The 18,262-nt window shown below is 42.5% G+C and overlaps 1 protein-coding gene across 1 annotated transcript in view; it reads left to right on the top strand.

Moving 5' to 3' along the window:
• Positions 1-18,262, top strand: part of pcsk5a (proprotein convertase subtilisin/kexin type 5a) — a 68,540-nt gene that overhangs the window by 2,083 nt on the left and 48,195 nt on the right. The window contains exons 2-18 of the mRNA XM_060912603.1: positions 1,708-1,812; positions 2,052-2,165; positions 4,446-4,580; positions 4,659-4,735; positions 4,813-4,901; positions 7,122-7,294; positions 7,376-7,582; positions 8,166-8,266; positions 10,076-10,179; positions 12,853-12,970; positions 14,175-14,363; positions 14,592-14,728; positions 14,847-14,963; positions 15,075-15,177; positions 15,283-15,473; positions 17,544-17,628; positions 17,763-17,866. Of these exons, the coding sequence (XP_060768586.1) occupies positions 1,708-1,812; positions 2,052-2,165; positions 4,446-4,580; positions 4,659-4,735; positions 4,813-4,901; positions 7,122-7,294; positions 7,376-7,582; positions 8,166-8,266; positions 10,076-10,179; positions 12,853-12,970; positions 14,175-14,363; positions 14,592-14,728; positions 14,847-14,963; positions 15,075-15,177; positions 15,283-15,473; positions 17,544-17,628; positions 17,763-17,866 (2,149 nt within the window). The remainder of the gene's footprint in view (positions 1-1,707; positions 1,813-2,051; positions 2,166-4,445; positions 4,581-4,658; positions 4,736-4,812; positions 4,902-7,121; positions 7,295-7,375; positions 7,583-8,165; positions 8,267-10,075; positions 10,180-12,852; positions 12,971-14,174; positions 14,364-14,591; positions 14,729-14,846; positions 14,964-15,074; positions 15,178-15,282; positions 15,474-17,543; positions 17,629-17,762; positions 17,867-18,262) is intronic.

Here is an 18,262-nt window from a genome sequence, read left to right as displayed (position 1 = left end):
AGTGCACTTGAGCAAGGCACCTAACCCCCAACCGCTCTGGCAAGAGTGGTGGCATACCTTGTGTCTGATTAGCCAAAGAAAAGCTGATGATGTAATCATCAGTTCGGGTGGTGCCCGACCAAAATTAAAATGAAAACGTGTGTGTGACATTGAAATATTTGTGATCGTAATTTGTATATGCACTATATGGCTAAAGTATGTGGACACCTGAGTATCAGACCCAAATATGTTCCTTTCCCAAACTGTTGCCACAAAATTTGAAACATGCAATTGTCTAGAATGTCTTCGTGGGCTGTAGCATTACAGTTTCCTTCACTGAAACTAAGAGGCCTGAACCTGTTCCAGCATGGCAATGCTCCTGTGCACAAAGTGTGATACATGAAGACATGGTTTGCCAAAGTTGGAATAGAACACGAGTGGCCTGCAGACACCTTTAGGATGAACTGGACCACTGAATGCACCCCAGGCCTCATCACCCAACATCACTTCCTGATCTCACTAATACACTTGGGTTGAATGGACAAATCCCGACAGCCACATTCCAAAATCTAGTGGAAAGCCTACACAGAAGAGTGGAGGTTATTATAACAGCAAAGGGACTAAATCTGGAATGGGATGTTCAACGAGCACATATGGGTGTGATGGTCAGAAGTTAAAAAGTTTTTGGCCTTCTAGTGTAAAATTGCACTACCTTACTGTCAGTTATATGATTTGAAGCCTCAGTTGAGGTTGTCTGTGAAGGTTTTCAGCCATCCACGTCATTGTAAACCATAGGTGCTTAAGAAAGCAACTGGACTTGCTTGAAATCCTTGAAGACGTTTCACCTCTCATCCGAAAGGCTTCTTCAGTTCTGTCCGACTAGTGGGGAGTTCCAGGTTTTTATCCTCTAGTGGACCAAAAGCAGCCCTAAGGAGAGTCGCTGAGGTCACATGGGTCATTGACCCTCTCAGTCATCCTGTAGGTTGTTAGGGTAACACTGTTCACACCCGGCCTCCAGTGGCCCTAACAACCTACAGGATGACTGAGAGGGTCAACGACCCATGTGACCTCAACAACTCTCCTTAGGGTTGCTTTTGGTCCACTAAAGGATAAATACCTAGAACTCCCCACTAGTCAGACAGAACTGTAGAAGCTTTTCAGATGAGAAATGAAACGTCTTCAAGGATTTCAAGCAAGTCCAGTTGCCTTCTTTAGCACCTATGGTCTCAATTGAGGTTCACATTAGTGAGTCACCTTATGAAAATGTACACAAACTCAAAAACACTTGTAGGATACAAACAATTTTCTGAACTTGTTGGATTTTCAAGAACACCAAATTTCTTGTGTAAATGCTCCTGTTGATGATTTGCGAATACATTTGTTTGTATCCAGTTTAATAAACAAGTTACAGTTACAGGATGTGCCAGCTGTGTTTTAATCAGGCATAAGTTATTCTTCAGCCCACGTCAACATAATAGAACTGTGGTCACATGGTATCATTGAGTAAGCATCAACCAATGGCTTAAGCTTTGACTATTTTCCTGTAGGTCAGGTTGCACCTTGTTAGTAAGTTTATCAGCAATGTAAAGTGAGCTCCTGATTGACTCAATGGAATACATCAAGGATGAGTGCATAATTTATACCAGTGCCAGTCATAATGTAGCTGCAGATATGCACAAGCAGGTCTTGGATGCACAGGTTGATCTTCTTTTCCATGTGCTGCTGCAGATTGGAGGTCTGAAGGACCACTACCATTTCCTGCACCCAAGAACCATCAAACGTTCCACTGTAGCAAGCAAAGGGAAGCATAGCCTCATTGCCACAGAGAGCAAGGTACACCGATCATGTGTCTGCTGTTACTGAGACGCCAATGAATAGTTTATGGTCAGACTACACCTCCACAGACATGTGTCCATGACCAGCCCAACAGCCCACGACGACACTAATCCAGCCTTAACTAATCGTCTTCAATTATTCATTTTCAAAATTATTTTCTGTAACTTGTGCTGATGTCACCGTATGTACTGATCATATACCTCAGATATAATTTCACTTTGTTTCTGGTGTTAAAGGTGCACTGGATCCAGCAGCAGACGCTTCACAGGAGGGTGAAACGAATCAGCAGAATCACCGAGACCCACTTCAGCAGCTTTAATGACCCAAAATGGGACAACATGTGGTACATTGTTAGTATCCACAATTTTAAGATTATTGTCATCCAAAATTCTGAGTGTACATTGGTGTGCACTGATTTTATTCCCAGTCTTTGCATGGGAAACTGGTTCACTATGGAGCACATGCATTTCTGACTTACAGAATATGCACTAAACTTTATTTTATGAGTAATGGTACAGCCATAATCCCTTTTTGTTTCCACTTCCAGTCTTCACAATAGATCTTAAGACATCTGTAAATCATCAACCTTCTGCATTTACACTTTCCCTCCCTTTTTTCCCCTACGGACTACGTATTTAATTCAATTTAATTCTGGTTGTTTGTTTTAAAGCAAGTTCTCGGACTTGATTCTTCTTTTTCTACCAGAAACCTTGTTTTTCGGTTAGTCCGATTTGGTGTAAAACCCACAACCCTGGAAAAACTGATTGGCTTGCTAACAAGCTGATTAGAACAAATAACATATCAAAAATACATATATCCACTATTTAGCACGAGATAAAATAATACATTATTTGGTTAGAGATATCTCCTCAAACTGTTACATTTCAACTATTACAAATTACCCAAGGAAATAAATGCATGTATGAAGTCGGAGGGGAACCGTCAGGGCCTTTTAGGGCTTCAGAGAAGGCCCAGACATATCAGCATTTCAAATGTTATATTTAATTTCTTTCGTTCTTTAATTGCTTTCATTCTTTCATAATTTCATTAGAATTATTCTCTTCTGGCCTCATTTTCTATCAAATTTTCTTCAGAAATGAAAGGGTTACTGTCCTGAAAACATTAAAATCGAGTTATCCAACGAGATTTTTTTGTTTGTTGTCTCTAGACTGAGAAGAGTTTAGAGCTGGCTCATTCATTGGTTAGGACTTCATTGCCGCGACAGAAGGCCATGGCAGTGTATGTTTATGTAGGAAGTAAAGATGAATTAACCAATCAGATTTTGAGTTATAGTGGGAGGGAACAAAAATTTATCACCCTAGGACTTCTCGAAGGCCAACGCAAGCTTAATTGCAAATCAGCGCAGCAGTGAAGTCACCTTCCAGCCGGTGTAGCATTCATTAGTAGTGTTAGCGAATGCTAATAAGCGGTCAAGCCAGTGCTATTGAGAGCAAGTAGCACAGGCTAACGACAGAGAATCTAAGATTTCTGTCTCCAGACTCTTCTTCCATGCAAGCTCGCTACAGGATTTTTCACTCAGACTTAAGTATTCATTTCCCTGTGTAATTTACTTAGTTACTTTTAAAATCAACATTAAGAACTACACACAGCGGAGCGACCTGGCAGCCTGCCGCTAATCCCTTGCAAAATCCTTTGCCCTGTTGCTTTTTTGGTGTGTCTGGCTAAGTTTTGGCTGAGCTCAAGTCCCAGCTCTAATAGCAACGGCTCATCACTGTATGAAGTAGAGGCTGGGGCTGATTTCTTTCTAGCCCAGACTGTAGATTCATGTCAGTGACAGTCATGGCAGGTGATTATTCTTGATGAAACGCCCTCTACATTGGTGTCCATTGGATCTGCTTGATCCATCATTGACTGATCCATTGATTGACACATGATCGAGAAGGTGCATGTGAAATATAATCTCATCTCATCATCTCTAGCCGCTTTATCCTTCTACAGGGTCGCAGGCAAGCTGGAGCCTATCCCAGCTGACTACGGGCGAAAGGCGGGGTACACCCTGGACAAGTTGCCAGGTCATCACAGGGCTGACACATAGACACAGACAACCATTCATACTCACATTCACACCTACGGTCAATTTAGAGTCACCAGTTAACCTAACCTGCATGTCTCTGGACTGTGGGGGAAACCGGAGCACCCGGAGGAAACCCACGCGGACACGGGGAGAACATGCAAACTCCACACAGAAAGGCCCTCGCCGGCCCCGGGGCTCGAACCCGGACCTTCTTGCTGTGAGGCGACAGCGCTAACCACTACACCACCGTGCCGCCGTGAAATATAATAGTTAGTGTAATCAACATGAAAGAGGTGGACTACTTCGGAGGGCCATGAGAGGAGAAATTAGAAAACTAAGTGTGGTTTGTCGAGTCAGTGACCTTTACGTTACACATAGATACTATACCTTTTGTGTTCCTTAGTTTGCATGAAAGAGCTGGCTAATATCAAACACAGCTTTTCTCATCTCTTTATCATTTGGACAACTTGGAAATTCTACCTTGTATTGTTTTTCCCCCATTGCCTGAATAAAGATGTGTTTTGAACATATGTGAGGATACTGATAATTTAAAGAGTTCTCAGATAATTATCCCTACCGGTATATTTCACTATAGCGCTGTGATCAGAACTGCCCGACTGACATGAACATTAAAGCTGCATGGAGCCGAGGCTATACCGGGAAAGGTGTTGTGGTCTCTATTTTGGACGATGGTGTGGAGAAGCAACACCCAGACCTAAAGCAAAACTACGTATGTACTCCATAGTCTTCCGCAATCATATTTCCTATTGTATATACATAGTTACTTACGATATTGTGTCACTATAAGGATGCACAAGCAAGCCATGATGTTAATGGGAACGACGCTGACCCAACACCACGATATGATGCAACAAATGAAAACAGGTCTGAACAGATCTAAAAATGGCATATTAAAGATATTCAACAAAAACAAGCAACAATCTTGTCATTATTTTTTTTAGACATGGAACTAGATGTGCTGGAGTGGTGGCTGCTACTGCTAACAACTCGCTGTGCACTGTTGGAATTGCTTACAATGCCAGGATTGGTGGTATGTCTTCAAATTAGAAATCCACTGCCTCTACAGTGTTTTGCAAAAGTATTCACCCCCTTGGTGTTTGTCCTGTTTTGTTGCATTACAAGCTGGAATTAAAATGGACTTTTACAGGGTTAGCACCATTTGATTTACACAACATGCCTACCACTTTAAAGGTGAAAATTGTTGTTTAATTAAGATGAAAAAACAGAAATCTGGAGTGTGCACAGGTATTCACCCCCCAATGTCAATACTTTGTATAGCCCCCTTTTGCTGCAATTACAGCTGCGAGTGTCTTGGGGTTTGTCTCTAGTAGCGTAGCACATCTAGCCACTGGGATTGTTGCCCATTCCTCAAGGCAAAACTGCTCCAACTCCTTCAAGTTAGATGGGTTGAAGATGGTGTACAGCAATCTTCAAGTTATGCCACAGATCCTCAACTGGATTGAGGTCTGGGCTTTGATTAGGCCCTTCCAAGATATTTAAATGTTTCCCTTTAAACCACGCCAGTGTAGCTTTAGCAGTATGTTTAGGGTCATTGTCCTGCTGGAATGTGAACCTTCGTCCGAGTCTCAAACCTCTGGCCGATTCAAACAGGTTTTCCTCCAGAATCTCCCTGTATTTAATTGCGCCCACACATGGCGTTTCCCATGATGGACAAAAAGTTAAAATTTTAATCTCATTTGACTAGAGAATCTTCTTCCATGTGTTTGGGGAGTCTGCCACATGCTGTTGGGCAAACTCCAAATGTGTCTTCTTATTTTTTTTTTCTTAAGCAGTGGCTGTTTTCTGGCCACTCTTCCATGAAGCTCCGCTCTGTGGAGTATACGGCTTAAAGTGGTCCTATGGACAGATACTCCCATCTCCACTGTGGATCTTTGCAGCTCCTTCAGTGTTATCCTTAATGTCTTTGTTGCATCTCTGATTAATGCCCTCCTCTCCTTGCCCGGTCTGTGAGTTTTGGTGGGTGGCCTTCTCTTGTCAGGTTTGTAGTGGTGCCATATTCTTTCCATTTTGCTATAATGGATCTAATGGAGGGCGGCACGGTGGTGTAGTGGTTAGCACTGTTGCCTTACAGCAAGAAGGTCCTGGGTTCGATCCCAGCGGCCGGCGAGGGCCTTTCTGTGTGGAATTTACATGCTCTTCCTGTGTCCACTCCGGTTTCCCCCAAAGGCATGCAGGTTAGGTTAATTAGTGGCTCTAAATTGACCGTAGGTGTGAATGTTTGTCTGTGTCTATGTGTTAGCCCTGCGACTTGTTCAGGGTGTACCCCACCTCTCACCCATAGTCAGCTGGGATAGGCTCCAGCTTGCCTGCAACCCTGTAGGACAGGATAAAGCGGCTACAGACAATGGATGGATGGATCTAATGGGGGTGGCATGGTGGTGTAGTGGTTAGCACTGTTGCCTCACAGCAAGAAGGTCCTGAGTTCAAGCCCAGTGGCCGGTGAGGGCCTTTCTGTGTGGCGTTTGCATGTTCTCCCTGGGTACTCCGGTTTCCCCCACAGTTCAAAGACATGCAGGTTAGGCTAATTGGAGGCTCTAAATTGACCATAGGTGTGAATGGCTGTTTGTCTCTATGTGTCAGCACTATTTGACATGGCGACTTGTCCAGGGTGTACCCCACCTCTTACCCATAGTCAGCTGGGATAGGTTCCAGCTTGCCTGCGACCCTGTAGAACAGGATAAGTGGCTACAGATAATGGCTGGATCTAATAGTGCTCTGTAGGATATTCAAAGTTTGGGATTTTTTTTGTGTCTGACCTATTTGGAGGCTCCTTTGTTTTCATGTTGCTTGCTTAGTAGTGTTGCAGAGTCAGGGTCCTTCCAGAACAGGTTGATGTATACAGACATCATGTGACAGATTATGTGACACTTTGCACACAGGTGGACCTTAATCAACTAATTATGTGACTTATGAAGTTAATTGGTTGGACCAGCTCTTATTTAGGGGTTTCATACGAGAGGGGGTGAATACCTATGCACACTCCAGATTTCTATTTTTTTTAATCTTAATTATTGTTTATGTCACAATAAAAAAAAAGTTTGCACTTTTAAAGTTGTAGGCATGTTGTGTAAATGAAATGGTGCTAACCCTCCAAAAATCCATTTTAATTTTAGCTTGTAATGCAACAAAACAGGACAAACACCAAGGGGGATGAATACTTCTGCAAGACTCTGTATATTTCCATCTAGTTCATATTTTCAGCCTGAAGTGCCATGATTTGTATGGACAGGTGTCCGTATGTTGGATGGTGACATGACGGACATGGTGGAGGCCAAATCCCTGAGCCTGAGACAGCAGTACATTGACATTTACAGTTCAAGCTGGGGGCCAGAGGATGATGGTGGAACTGTGGATGGTCCCGGACGCCTTGCTGGCCTTGCTTTAGAAAACGGCATACGTAAAGTAAGGTTCTGTGTGTTGTTGTTTTTGAAAACTCACAATTTTTTTCCCCCGTGGAATGATTACTAACACCTTGGCTTGCAGGGTAGGAATGGTCGTGGTTCCATCTTTGTCTGGGCATCAGGAAATGGTGGAAGAAATCAGGACCACTGTTCATGCGATGGTTATACAAACAGTATCTACACCATCTCTGTGGGAAGCACCACCCAGAGCGGACGCAAGCCCTGGTATCTGGAGGAGTGTTCCTCCACTTTGGCCTCCACCTACAGCAGCGGCGAAAGCCTCGGGATTGTGAGTGATTCACTGCATTCAAACAGTTTTTAGAAACATGTTCAGATTTTATTTCCTATATTTATGGATAGGAGGCTTGCCAACGCTTTTATAGCATTCAGAGTTGATCATGGCAAGAGATTACCATGTGTCAAGACCGTGGAGAGATCTTTATAGGGCAGGTGTTCAAAGCTCTGCTGACCTAATGATTCATGGTCTGCCATTGTGGTTGGTCCCACATGGATGTCCTAAAATCTGCATTTCCAAAAGACTGTTTCTACCCAAGTCTGACCCTTGCTTCATTGGATATTCCCATCTGGATACTGGATACTGAACTGCTGCTGTCATCATAAAGACTGTCCTGTGTGCATCACAGGAATCTTATTCACAATATGCTCATACTAAACATCATTTCAGCACAATTAAGCAAGAAAAAGACTTTTTAAAAAGGAAACTATAGACACCAAGATGCAAAAGAATCCTCTTTCCAACCCCTAAAGAGTTCCTGAGTGGTTAGTTGGATGATTAAACATTTTAGTTTGTTAAAGAGGGTTCTGTCAAAGTTTTTTTTTTCTAAAAGTTTCCATGTTTTATTAATTTGCAGGTGACAACAGACCTGAAACAGCGATGTACTGATGAGCATTCCGGCACCTCGGCTTCAGCCCCCATTGCTGCTGGAATCATCGCTCTGGCTTTGGAGGCAAAGTAATACACAAATACTACAAATAAAGCTCATAAAGTGTATCTTATACACAGTAGTTTGCTTTATGAATAAATGGTCCATGTGCTAATGATCTTTCTTTCTACCACAGTACATAACTAGCCTGCATTTCTGCAATGAAAATCAAAGTGTGCCTTGCTCAGCTGTAGCAGAGGGTCACCAGCAGTGACTGAATCAGACATGAGACCTCACACTCGAAAATCGTTTTTGTACATGATCTCCAGCTGGTGCTGGCTAGATCTAAAGAAAGTGAAATTGTGTTTGGCATCCTTTAAGCTTCATGCTCTAAAACCTCTGTTTTAAATGGCTGAGCTCACAGTGCAATCGTGCTGATGCAGCAAACCGTTAACTGCTAGCATGCTAACATGCTAAGGCTAGCATGCAAACTGCTAGCATGCTGATATGTTAACAGCTAGCATGCTAACATGCTAATTCTAACATTTTAACATGTTAACTGCTAGCATTCTAACAGCTAGCATGTTAAAATGCTAACATGACAACAGTTAGCATGTTAACAGCTAGCACTCTATGGCTAACATGTGAACTGCTAGCATGCTAACATACTAAGGCTAGCATGCAAACTGCTAGCATGCTAATATGTTAATTGCTAGTATGTTAACATGCTAACAACTAGCATGCTAACATGTTAAGGTTAACATTTAATATTATGGCTAACATGTTAACTGCTAGTATTTTACCAGCTAGCATGCTAACATGCTATGGTTAACAGGTTAACAGTTAGCAGGCTAACAGCTAGCATGCTATTGGCTGGCATGTTAACTGTTAACATGCTAACATGCTAAGCCTAATATGTTAACATGCTAAGTCCAACATTTTAACATGCTATGGCTAACACACTAATTGTTAGCATTCTAACAGCTAGCATGCTAACAGCTAGCATTCTAACAGTTCACATGTTAACATGTTAACTGTCAGCAGGTTAACAGCTAGCATGTTAACAGCTAGCATTCTATGGCTAACATGCTAAGGCTAGCATGCAAACTGCTAGCATGTTATGCTAGTTGCTAGTATGCTAACATGCTAACAGGTAGCATGATACCATGCTAAGGCTAACATTTTAACATGCTATGTCTAACACACTAATTGTTAACATTCTAACAGCTAACATGCTAACAGCTAGCATGTTAATGTTAACTGTCAGCAGGTTAACAGCTAGCATGCTAACATGCTAACTTTTAAACATGCTCACTCTTTCTACCACAGTACCACAGGAGAGTAATTGGTTCTATAATTGTAAATATGGTGAAGTTTCCTACAAAGAGACCTTCATTTTGCATTTTTCGGAAGGAGTCTCCAATGTCATTTCTTTATTACAGTCAACTTTAAAGCTGTAACTTTAAGACTACACTTTGTGGTTTCTTGGTAATGTGACAAGGCGCAAAATTTTGTCTTATTAACTTAAAGTGAGACAAAAAAAGAGAGTCTGGTGATGGAACAACTGTGTATAGCTGCTGTGATGTCCGTGAGAGCAAGAAGTAACGTCTTTCACAGATGTAGCACAACATTAAATGTAACTAGAAATGGATAAAAAGTATGAGGTATTTTTCTTTAATAAATTAAAGTTGTTTACATTGACAGGAATAAAACACTTATGTATGCGCTGCTATTGGAAAACAATCAGCTTTGGGGTGGCCATATAACACCACCTTATCGATTATTTTCTGATCACAGCATCCTTTCTTATTTCCTACTAACTGCATACATCCTGTGTTTAAGTATAAAATTTATGCCTAAATGGTTTGTTTGTTTTGACTTTTGTTCCTCGATATTAGTCCTTTGCTGACCTGGAGAGATGTGCAGCACATCATCGTGAAGACGTCGCGCCGAGGCCACCTGATTGCTCCTGACTGGCACACCAATGGAGCAGGAAATGATGGTAACATTAGCAGGATTTCTTAAATCCAATCCAGGATCTATGCCCTTTATAAATGAGGTCAGATGTGATGGACACAGGGAAACTTTCAAGCTGTGCAGGACAGGGACTTGAACTGAGGGCTGGATATGGTGGTGCAGTGGTTAGCACTAGCAAGAAGGTCCTAGGTTCGATCTTCATGTCTGACAGGGGCCTTTCTGTGTGGAGTTTGCATGTTCTCCGTGTGTGTGTGTGGGTTTCCAAATACACGTGGATTAAACCAACTGGCTCCTCTAATGACAGAAATATTAGGGTGACCAGATTTCCCTAGTCTGAAACCGGGACACTTTTGCGCGCGACCATGCTCGTGCATGCACACCTTTTTTTTTTGTAAACGTGACACTCAGAGAGGTGCTCTTATCATTTTGTTGAAGCTCACATTTATCAACATCTCACATGAAATAAAACAAACAGGCATTTTGTTATCTAGTAGCATAGTGGTATACAGATCAGTTAAATTATGGTCAGACAACAGATTTTGTAATGGCTGAGAATAGGCCAGGCTATGTCCATAGGCCACATTTAAACTGATTTATTTCACCTGTTTGTGAGAACACCAAGAAGAATGCATATGCACATGTAGGCTATATCTCTAAAATTGTATGCACTATAGCATGAACTTAAAGTAGATATCGCTACGTTCACACTGCAAGGCTTAATGCTCAATTCCGATTTTTTTGTGAAATCCGATTTTTTTGTGAGGTCGTTCACATTAACAAATATATGCGACTTGTATGTGATCCTCAGTATGAACGAAAAGCGACCTAAAAGTGTTCCGCATGCGCATTGCAGGATACGACGACGTCACACGCAGTGAGCATGGCCAGTGTTTACGGAAGTAAAACCGCCCGGTTGCGGTATGACCCATCCAATCTAGCTTGAATAGCTGCATCCCCCCAAATGGAAATCAGCTCCCTAACCTCTGCGTCCTTCCATTGAGAAGATTCAGAACCTTCACAGCCCGAAGCGTCCCTCGCATTGATGTCATGCGCAGGGGCGCAGATACGTTTTTTGAACTGGGAGGGACAAAAAACTGGGGGGGACAAAGCTGCCAGCAAACCAACCCCAACCCCGATATGCCTGTCAAACTTGTTGTGGGTTACCATAGCAACCGAGCTCGCAACCTGTGCAGTCTGCGCAGCTCAACCAACCGAATATCAGTCTTTGTTTTATGTGAGTTGTTGCAACTATGTATACACTGCTGTGCACCTCAATAAACCGAATGGTAATTAGTCTTTTGATTTTTCCGTGAGGTTTGCCTTATGCAAAGAAAGACAGCATAGACGTTTTTTCCTCCCTATAAGTGGGGGGGACCGAATGAGGTGAATTTAAATCTGGGTGGGACGAGTCCCACCCTCTATCTGCGCCCGTGATTATGCGCCATGTTGTTGTAACTTTTTTTGAGAGACCCACCGCCTACTTCAGCGCAGAATAGTGACGTTTGTGGCTTGTTGATGACGTGTAAGTCGGATGAATGCGACCTGGCGGTTCAGACTGAAGTCGCATATGAAAAGAGCGGATAGGAATCGGAATTAGGACCACATATCCAAACGGCCTGGGTCGGATTTGAAAAAATCGGATCTGTGTCGTTCATATTGTCAATAAAAGATCGGATACAGGTCACATATGGGCGAAAAGATCGGATTTGAGTCACTTCAGCCTGCAGTGTGAACGTAGCCTATGTGACCTCAACATAGCCTAGGTCAGAATCAACCTTACTAACCATTCCCCACAACTGAATGAATAAAGCAAGAAGATGTGTACAAAAGTGAACACTTTAATGGAAGGTGCAACCAGCTGTTCAACACAGCAATATGGCCAAACTGTCAGAATGGTATGTTAAACAGAAACAAAAAAAGAGACAAGTGATTTGAGAATATACACTCAAACAAAACAGCAATAAAGGAGGAGAGGGGCGACAGCCCGAGGAAAGCCCCCACAGGAGCGCACATCATTTGCAACATAGGCTACCCAACTCAGTACAAGAACAAAGCACAGGAACAAAGCTAAGGGGACTGTCAATCCACCCACCCTAAACAAAATGCATTAGCCCTGCATCAACCCACCGCTTGTGTTTAGCCGTTTTAATGTGATCCTGTATATCGGCGTTACCACCGTGGGCTACGGAGAAGGAACACTTACAGTGTGTGCAGTAGGCTTCATGCGCATTGTTCTGTGCCTCTCGGAGGAAGGGGTAGGTGCCCTGTAAATCTTTGGAAAAGGTACATTTTCTTTTCGGCATAATTGCTGCGGCATTACTGCTGCTAGCTGCTAGACAAAGAACATTCGCGCCAGTTAATGTTTATTTTATTGTTGCATGGCAACACGTTCTGTTGTCTGGAATAATGTGGCTAAATAAACACCCATGCCACAGGGCCAGGGGGCAGTAACCAGGAAAGTTTGCGATTCCTGTCAATTCATCAAAATAGTAAATGCAGACATTTCTCCGCTAATGATTCCCACGCTGCTCAGTCGCAAACGTCGCGAGTGGCGAAAAAAGGGACATATCCGTGTCCCGACGGGACTCGGGACACACAACCCCAAATCGGGACTGTCCCGGTAAAACCGGGACGTCTGGTCACCCTATTGTACAGTAGTAAAAGAAGTTTGTTATTAAATGAAATAACTCTTTATCAGTGAGCCACCTGTATGGATTCGGCTTGATGGATGCTGAGGCGATGGTGAAAGAGGCTGAGATGTGGCGACACGTTCCCACACAACACGTGTGTGACGAGAAGATCGTTCACAAACCGAGGTAATGTTACATGTCAAATCATGTTGAAAATATTCTTCAGTTATAATAATAATAAACTGCTTGACTAACCTCAATTATTCTATCCACATTCACTGGATATGCTCAATCGTGTGCTCCGATTTGCTACTCTACTACTAGGATATCAGCTCGTATACCGTGAGTAGAGAAAAACAAAATGGCGGCGTGTTGCTGAACCAACCGAGGACGAAATAAAAACTCTGCTCGAAAACAAAACCCAAAAAAAATAAAAAAAGGAACAAAATACAGAATGAAAGTATTTCATGGTAAGAACGTATCTTTTTTTTATTTTTCAAGAATTATGATTATTTTTGCATTTTTCATGAATTGCTCCGGTCATTTTGCCGGTTTGGCGGCACGGTGGTGTAGTGGTTAGCGCTGTCGCCTCACAGCAAGAAGGTCCAGGTTCGAGCCCCATGGCCAGCGAGGGCCTTTCTGTGTGGAGTTTGCATGTTCTCCCCGTGTCCGCGTGGGTTTCCTCCGGGTGCTCCGGTTTCCCCCACAGTCCAAAGACATGCAGGTTAGGTTAACTGGTGACTCTAAATTGAGCGTAGGTGTGAATGTGAGTGTGAATGGTTGTCTGTGTCTATGTGTCAGCCCTGTGATGACCTGGTGACTTGTCCAGGGTGTACCCCGCCTTTCGCCCGTAGTCAGCTGGGATAGGCTCCAGCTTGCCTGCGACCCTGTAGAACAGGATAAAGCGGCTAGAGATGATGAGATGAGATTTTGCCGGTTTGTTTACATTCTTCATCTTTAAGCATTAAAATTTGAGGTTTTTTTAGACTGGTTCAAAAGCTCAAAGAAGTTTGAGAATTACAGACACTGAAATATCCAAGGAAGAATTAAATAAATGTCTGTAGCTATTCTATACCGCGGCACGACAGCAAGACGGCGCTTTCTGCAAAAAAAACAAAAAAAAACTCCACTAAAGTCAACTCGTGCAGCCATCGATAGGTTTTTAAGAAATCCACCTAAACGGAAATTATTTTGCCAGACTTTTTGTATAAAGTTTTTATTGATCGAAATTGCAAAAAATAAAAATGCTTCGTTTCTCAAAATCTAGTGAATGTGGATAGAATAAAACAGTTATTCCACTCAATCTTGTCGTACATGGCTTATACGACTCATGTACAACTTAATTTCATGGAATAATTGTTAATTATTCTCTTACTCCCAAACCTCCCAGAGTGATCAGTCCAGACCGGGTGTGGCAGTTGGTGCACAAGTCTTTTGGTTGCTTTGGTCAGCTTGGCAGGCACGTGACGTATCTGGAACACGTAATCCTACGCATCACTATCACACACCCACACCGTGGAGACCTGTCCATAACCTTAACCTCTCCCTCTGGGACTAAATCTCAGCTCCTCGCCATCCGGTAAGATCTGACTGGAATGTTTCAAAACATTAATTACAGAAATAATGATTGTAAAAAGTAATTCTTCTCAAAATGATCTAATATCCTTCCAATTTCCAGGAAGTGGAACAAACATATCGTATTAATGCGCAATGTGTTATGTTATTGTTTCTATAGTAACAAGTTACACAGGGAATTTCATCAAAGATGCTTCCCATAAACACACATCATGTTGGTGTTTTTGTGCAGACCCAATGACCACTCCACTGACGCCTTTACGAAGTGGGAGTTCATGACTACACACTGCTGGGGTGAAAGAGCAGCTGGAGACTGGATCCTAGAAATCAGAGACACGCCGTCCATGAGAAGGAACGCCCGAGTACATGGTGCCCAAAATCAGTTTGCAATATTATAAATGTATTGTTAAGAATTTGGTGGCTGAAGCTGTTAGAGCTATCAAAAAGAAGTCTCAAAAGATTTTTTTTTTCTCTTTATGGTGTCTAGGGAATCTTGTAGAATGCAGTCTGGTGCTTTACGGCACCTCAGAGCATCCATACAAACGGCATGAACAGCCCCGGTCAGCGAAGATGTCCAACGATGATGACACTGAAGAATATAATAGTGTGTTTTGTTCTTTGTTCAATCTACACATTAATGAGAGAGAACTGTAAATATTTTGCCCGCTACTTCATTTCCGCCTTCTTTATCCTCCTCTCTATTTGCCTTTCAAAGGCCCTTGTGATCCAGAATGCAGCGAGGACGGCTGTGAGGGACCCGGTCCACATCAGTGCATTTCCTGCTTGCACTATTACTTAAAATTCAAGAACGGCACCAGGTGCAACACTCGTTCATATCATTCGTATCACAGACTGCTCAAAAGTTACTCTTTGGAATCAGATCCTAAGTCTGATGGTGAATCTGTTGGTAAATCCCTGTGTAGGACGTGCATGTCCCAGTGTCCACAGGGCTTCTGGGGGGACAGGAAGCGGTGCAAGAAGTGCTACTCAACCTGCATGACATGTACAGGAAGCCGTGGGGATCAATGTTCTTCCTGTAAGCCTGGCTACTATCTGGACCAGGAGACAAATCAATGTGTGACCAGCTGTGGAGACGGATATTACCTTGATCACGGCAAGTAGGCAGCGCAAAGCAGAGAGTTTCATAAAGCAAAGAATAACAAATGGTTGAAGTTTTGACAGACATTCCACCCTGAATAATGGTGTGTTTTATATTTTATTTCTCTGGTTTTAAGCCACAGGCATGACCAAAGCAAAGGCAAATTAGCGATTTTCTGAGTATAGTACTCATAAATGTCCTACAAATGCACAGAATGTTGTAGGCCCCATGTTTGTCAAGGACATAGTCGCTCATCAGGCCTGCCATCGAAACAACCCTGACGACCAAAACTTCAGACAGAACTGAAATGTGACGATGTGAGAGAGGACCAACCTCATCTCATCTCATTATCTCTAGCCACTTTATCCTGTTCTACAGGGTCGCAGGCAAGCTGGAGCCTATCCCAGCTGACTACAGACGAAAGGCGGGGTACACCCTGGACAAGTCGCCAGGTCATCACAGGGCTGACACATAGACACAGACAACCATTCACACTCACATTCACACCTACGCTCAATTTAGAGTCACCAGTTAACCTAACCTGCATGTCTTTGGACTGTGGGGGAAACCGGAGCACCCGGAGGAAACCCACGCGGACACGGGGAGAACATGCAAACTCCGCACAGAAAGGCCCTCGCCGGCCACGGGGCTTGAACCCGGACCTTCTTGCTGTGAGGCGACAGCGCTAACCACTACACCACCGTGCCGCCAGAGGACCAACCTCTACGACTAATTGTTTACAACAAGAAAATCAACAAAGGACTAAATTTTGTTTCTCAAGAGAAGATCGACCCAAAACGTTGATCAGAACTGAATTTGCATGATAAACGAGAGAGGAGATGCAACTCTAGTCGGAAGAAAATGTCTTAAGTTGTCCTAAATACTAATTTCTTTGCTAAAAATTGACAATACAATGACCAAGTGTTGTGCAGAAGGTCTAGGTCTTTCAAATCAAATAATCAGAACTGAAATCCATTGAAAACTGAGGGAAGGAGGAGACACAATTTAACTGAAAATAAACAAAGCTGTAAACAAACTGTTTACAAGAGGAAAATCAACAAACAAATGACCAAGTTTTATTCCATGAAGGAAGATCGACCCAAAACATCGATCAGAACTGGAATCAGGTGAGAACTACGAGAGGAGATACAATTCTAATGAGAAGTCTGAAAACTCGTTAAGGTGACCTACGGTAATTAGCAGTTTGTTAGCAAAAATTTGATGATAAAGTGATCAAGTGTCGTGCAGAAGGACCAGCTCTTTCAAACTAAACAATCAGAACTGAAATCTATTGAGAATTGAAGGAGGAGATATGATTTAACTGAAAATAAATAAAGTTGTAAACAAATTGTTTACAACAGGAAAATCAACAAACAAAATTTGTTACTCAAGGGAAGATCAACCCAAAACATCAATCAGAACTGGAGCAAGATGAGAAATCAGAGAGGAGATGCAGTACAATTCTAGTGAGACGCCTGGAAAATTTGTTAATTTGGCCTAATTAGTAACTCGTTAGCAAAAAATTTGACAAAACAACGACCGAGTTTTGTGCGGAGTGATGAGTTCTTTCAAACAAAACAATCGGAACGGAAATTTGCGTAGAATTGATTTAGGAGGAGATACGATTTAATTGAATTGTGGACGACGGACAGACAACGGACGCAATGCCATGGCAACAGCTCATCTGCCTTATGGACAGATGAGTTAACCATGTTCATGATGTCTGTCCGTATCAGTTGCTAGCATGCTAGCTCACCTGACAACCTTAAAACAGGGCAAAGACAAACGTAAAGGATGTCATAGTGGTATCCAATCGATCATCCAAACTGACTGTGCACACCTGGTTTTATGGAAAAATGTATAGTCTGGGAAATTTAATACAAATTTAATACAAGCCAAAGGCCCGCCCCTTGAGTGGTTCATGGAGAAGCAGTTGTGTTACTGGTCAACGATGCAAATTCACATAATTTGAGGGTTTTTTTGTGATATGAAATTGCTAATCACATCAAATTTTTTTTTTTTTTCTGACTGAATCTTTAAACTATGAATAATAATCTGTGTGTTTGGTGTGTATTCCTATCACAGAAGAGAACGTGTGCTGGAAATGCAGCGACAACTGTAGGAAATGTATGTCGTTCAGTATCTGCACTGAATGCCCAGAAGGCACAAGGTGAAGTCGTTCTTTTCATAAGTTAATGATGCTTTAATTTAAGATGAGAAATCTTTGTAGGCTATACTTGGCTAATCTGAGTATATACTAGAGTCAGTGTTAAATATCTTTTCTTATTTCCTTTTTTCTCTCAGCCTGGTGGGAAACAGATGCAAGAAGAGCTGTGAGACTGGAACCTTCTATCAAGAACAGAGGGATTCCTGTGAACCCTGTCACTCAGCCTGTGCCACCTGCTCAGGTACTGACTAAGAGCCCGGTCACACAGCACCGATAACTATAATTATACCTATAACTACAGCTCTGACTATCCCTCTGCCTGAATTTAGTTCCGGTCTGGAGCAGAAACACCACAACTATAATCCCGACTATAATATCGCTTGGTCCTGACACTCAGGGAAATAAACGCATGCAACTTAGGAATAGTCATGGAAGTTTTTCCCAAATGGTAGCACGTTATTCCGGGTCATACTGTACAGCTTGGACTTCAAAACAATCCATGTACACATTCCAGTGGTTGATAAAATACGGATAGGTCACGGATTATGGAAATATAATAAAAAAAAACTAGACAGGGACACTCTAACGAGTGCAAACCCCGCCTTTTCCCTATTAAAATACATTGGGCGAAAATTTA

This window comes from Neoarius graeffei, chromosome 28, assembly GCF_027579695.1.
Source record: "Neoarius graeffei isolate fNeoGra1 chromosome 28, fNeoGra1.pri, whole genome shotgun sequence".
Classification (NCBI taxonomy): domain Eukaryota; kingdom Metazoa; phylum Chordata; class Actinopteri; order Siluriformes; family Ariidae; genus Neoarius; species Neoarius graeffei.
The sequence above is the reverse complement of the archived record's forward strand: the minus strand, read 5'-3'. Positions and strand labels throughout refer to the sequence as shown.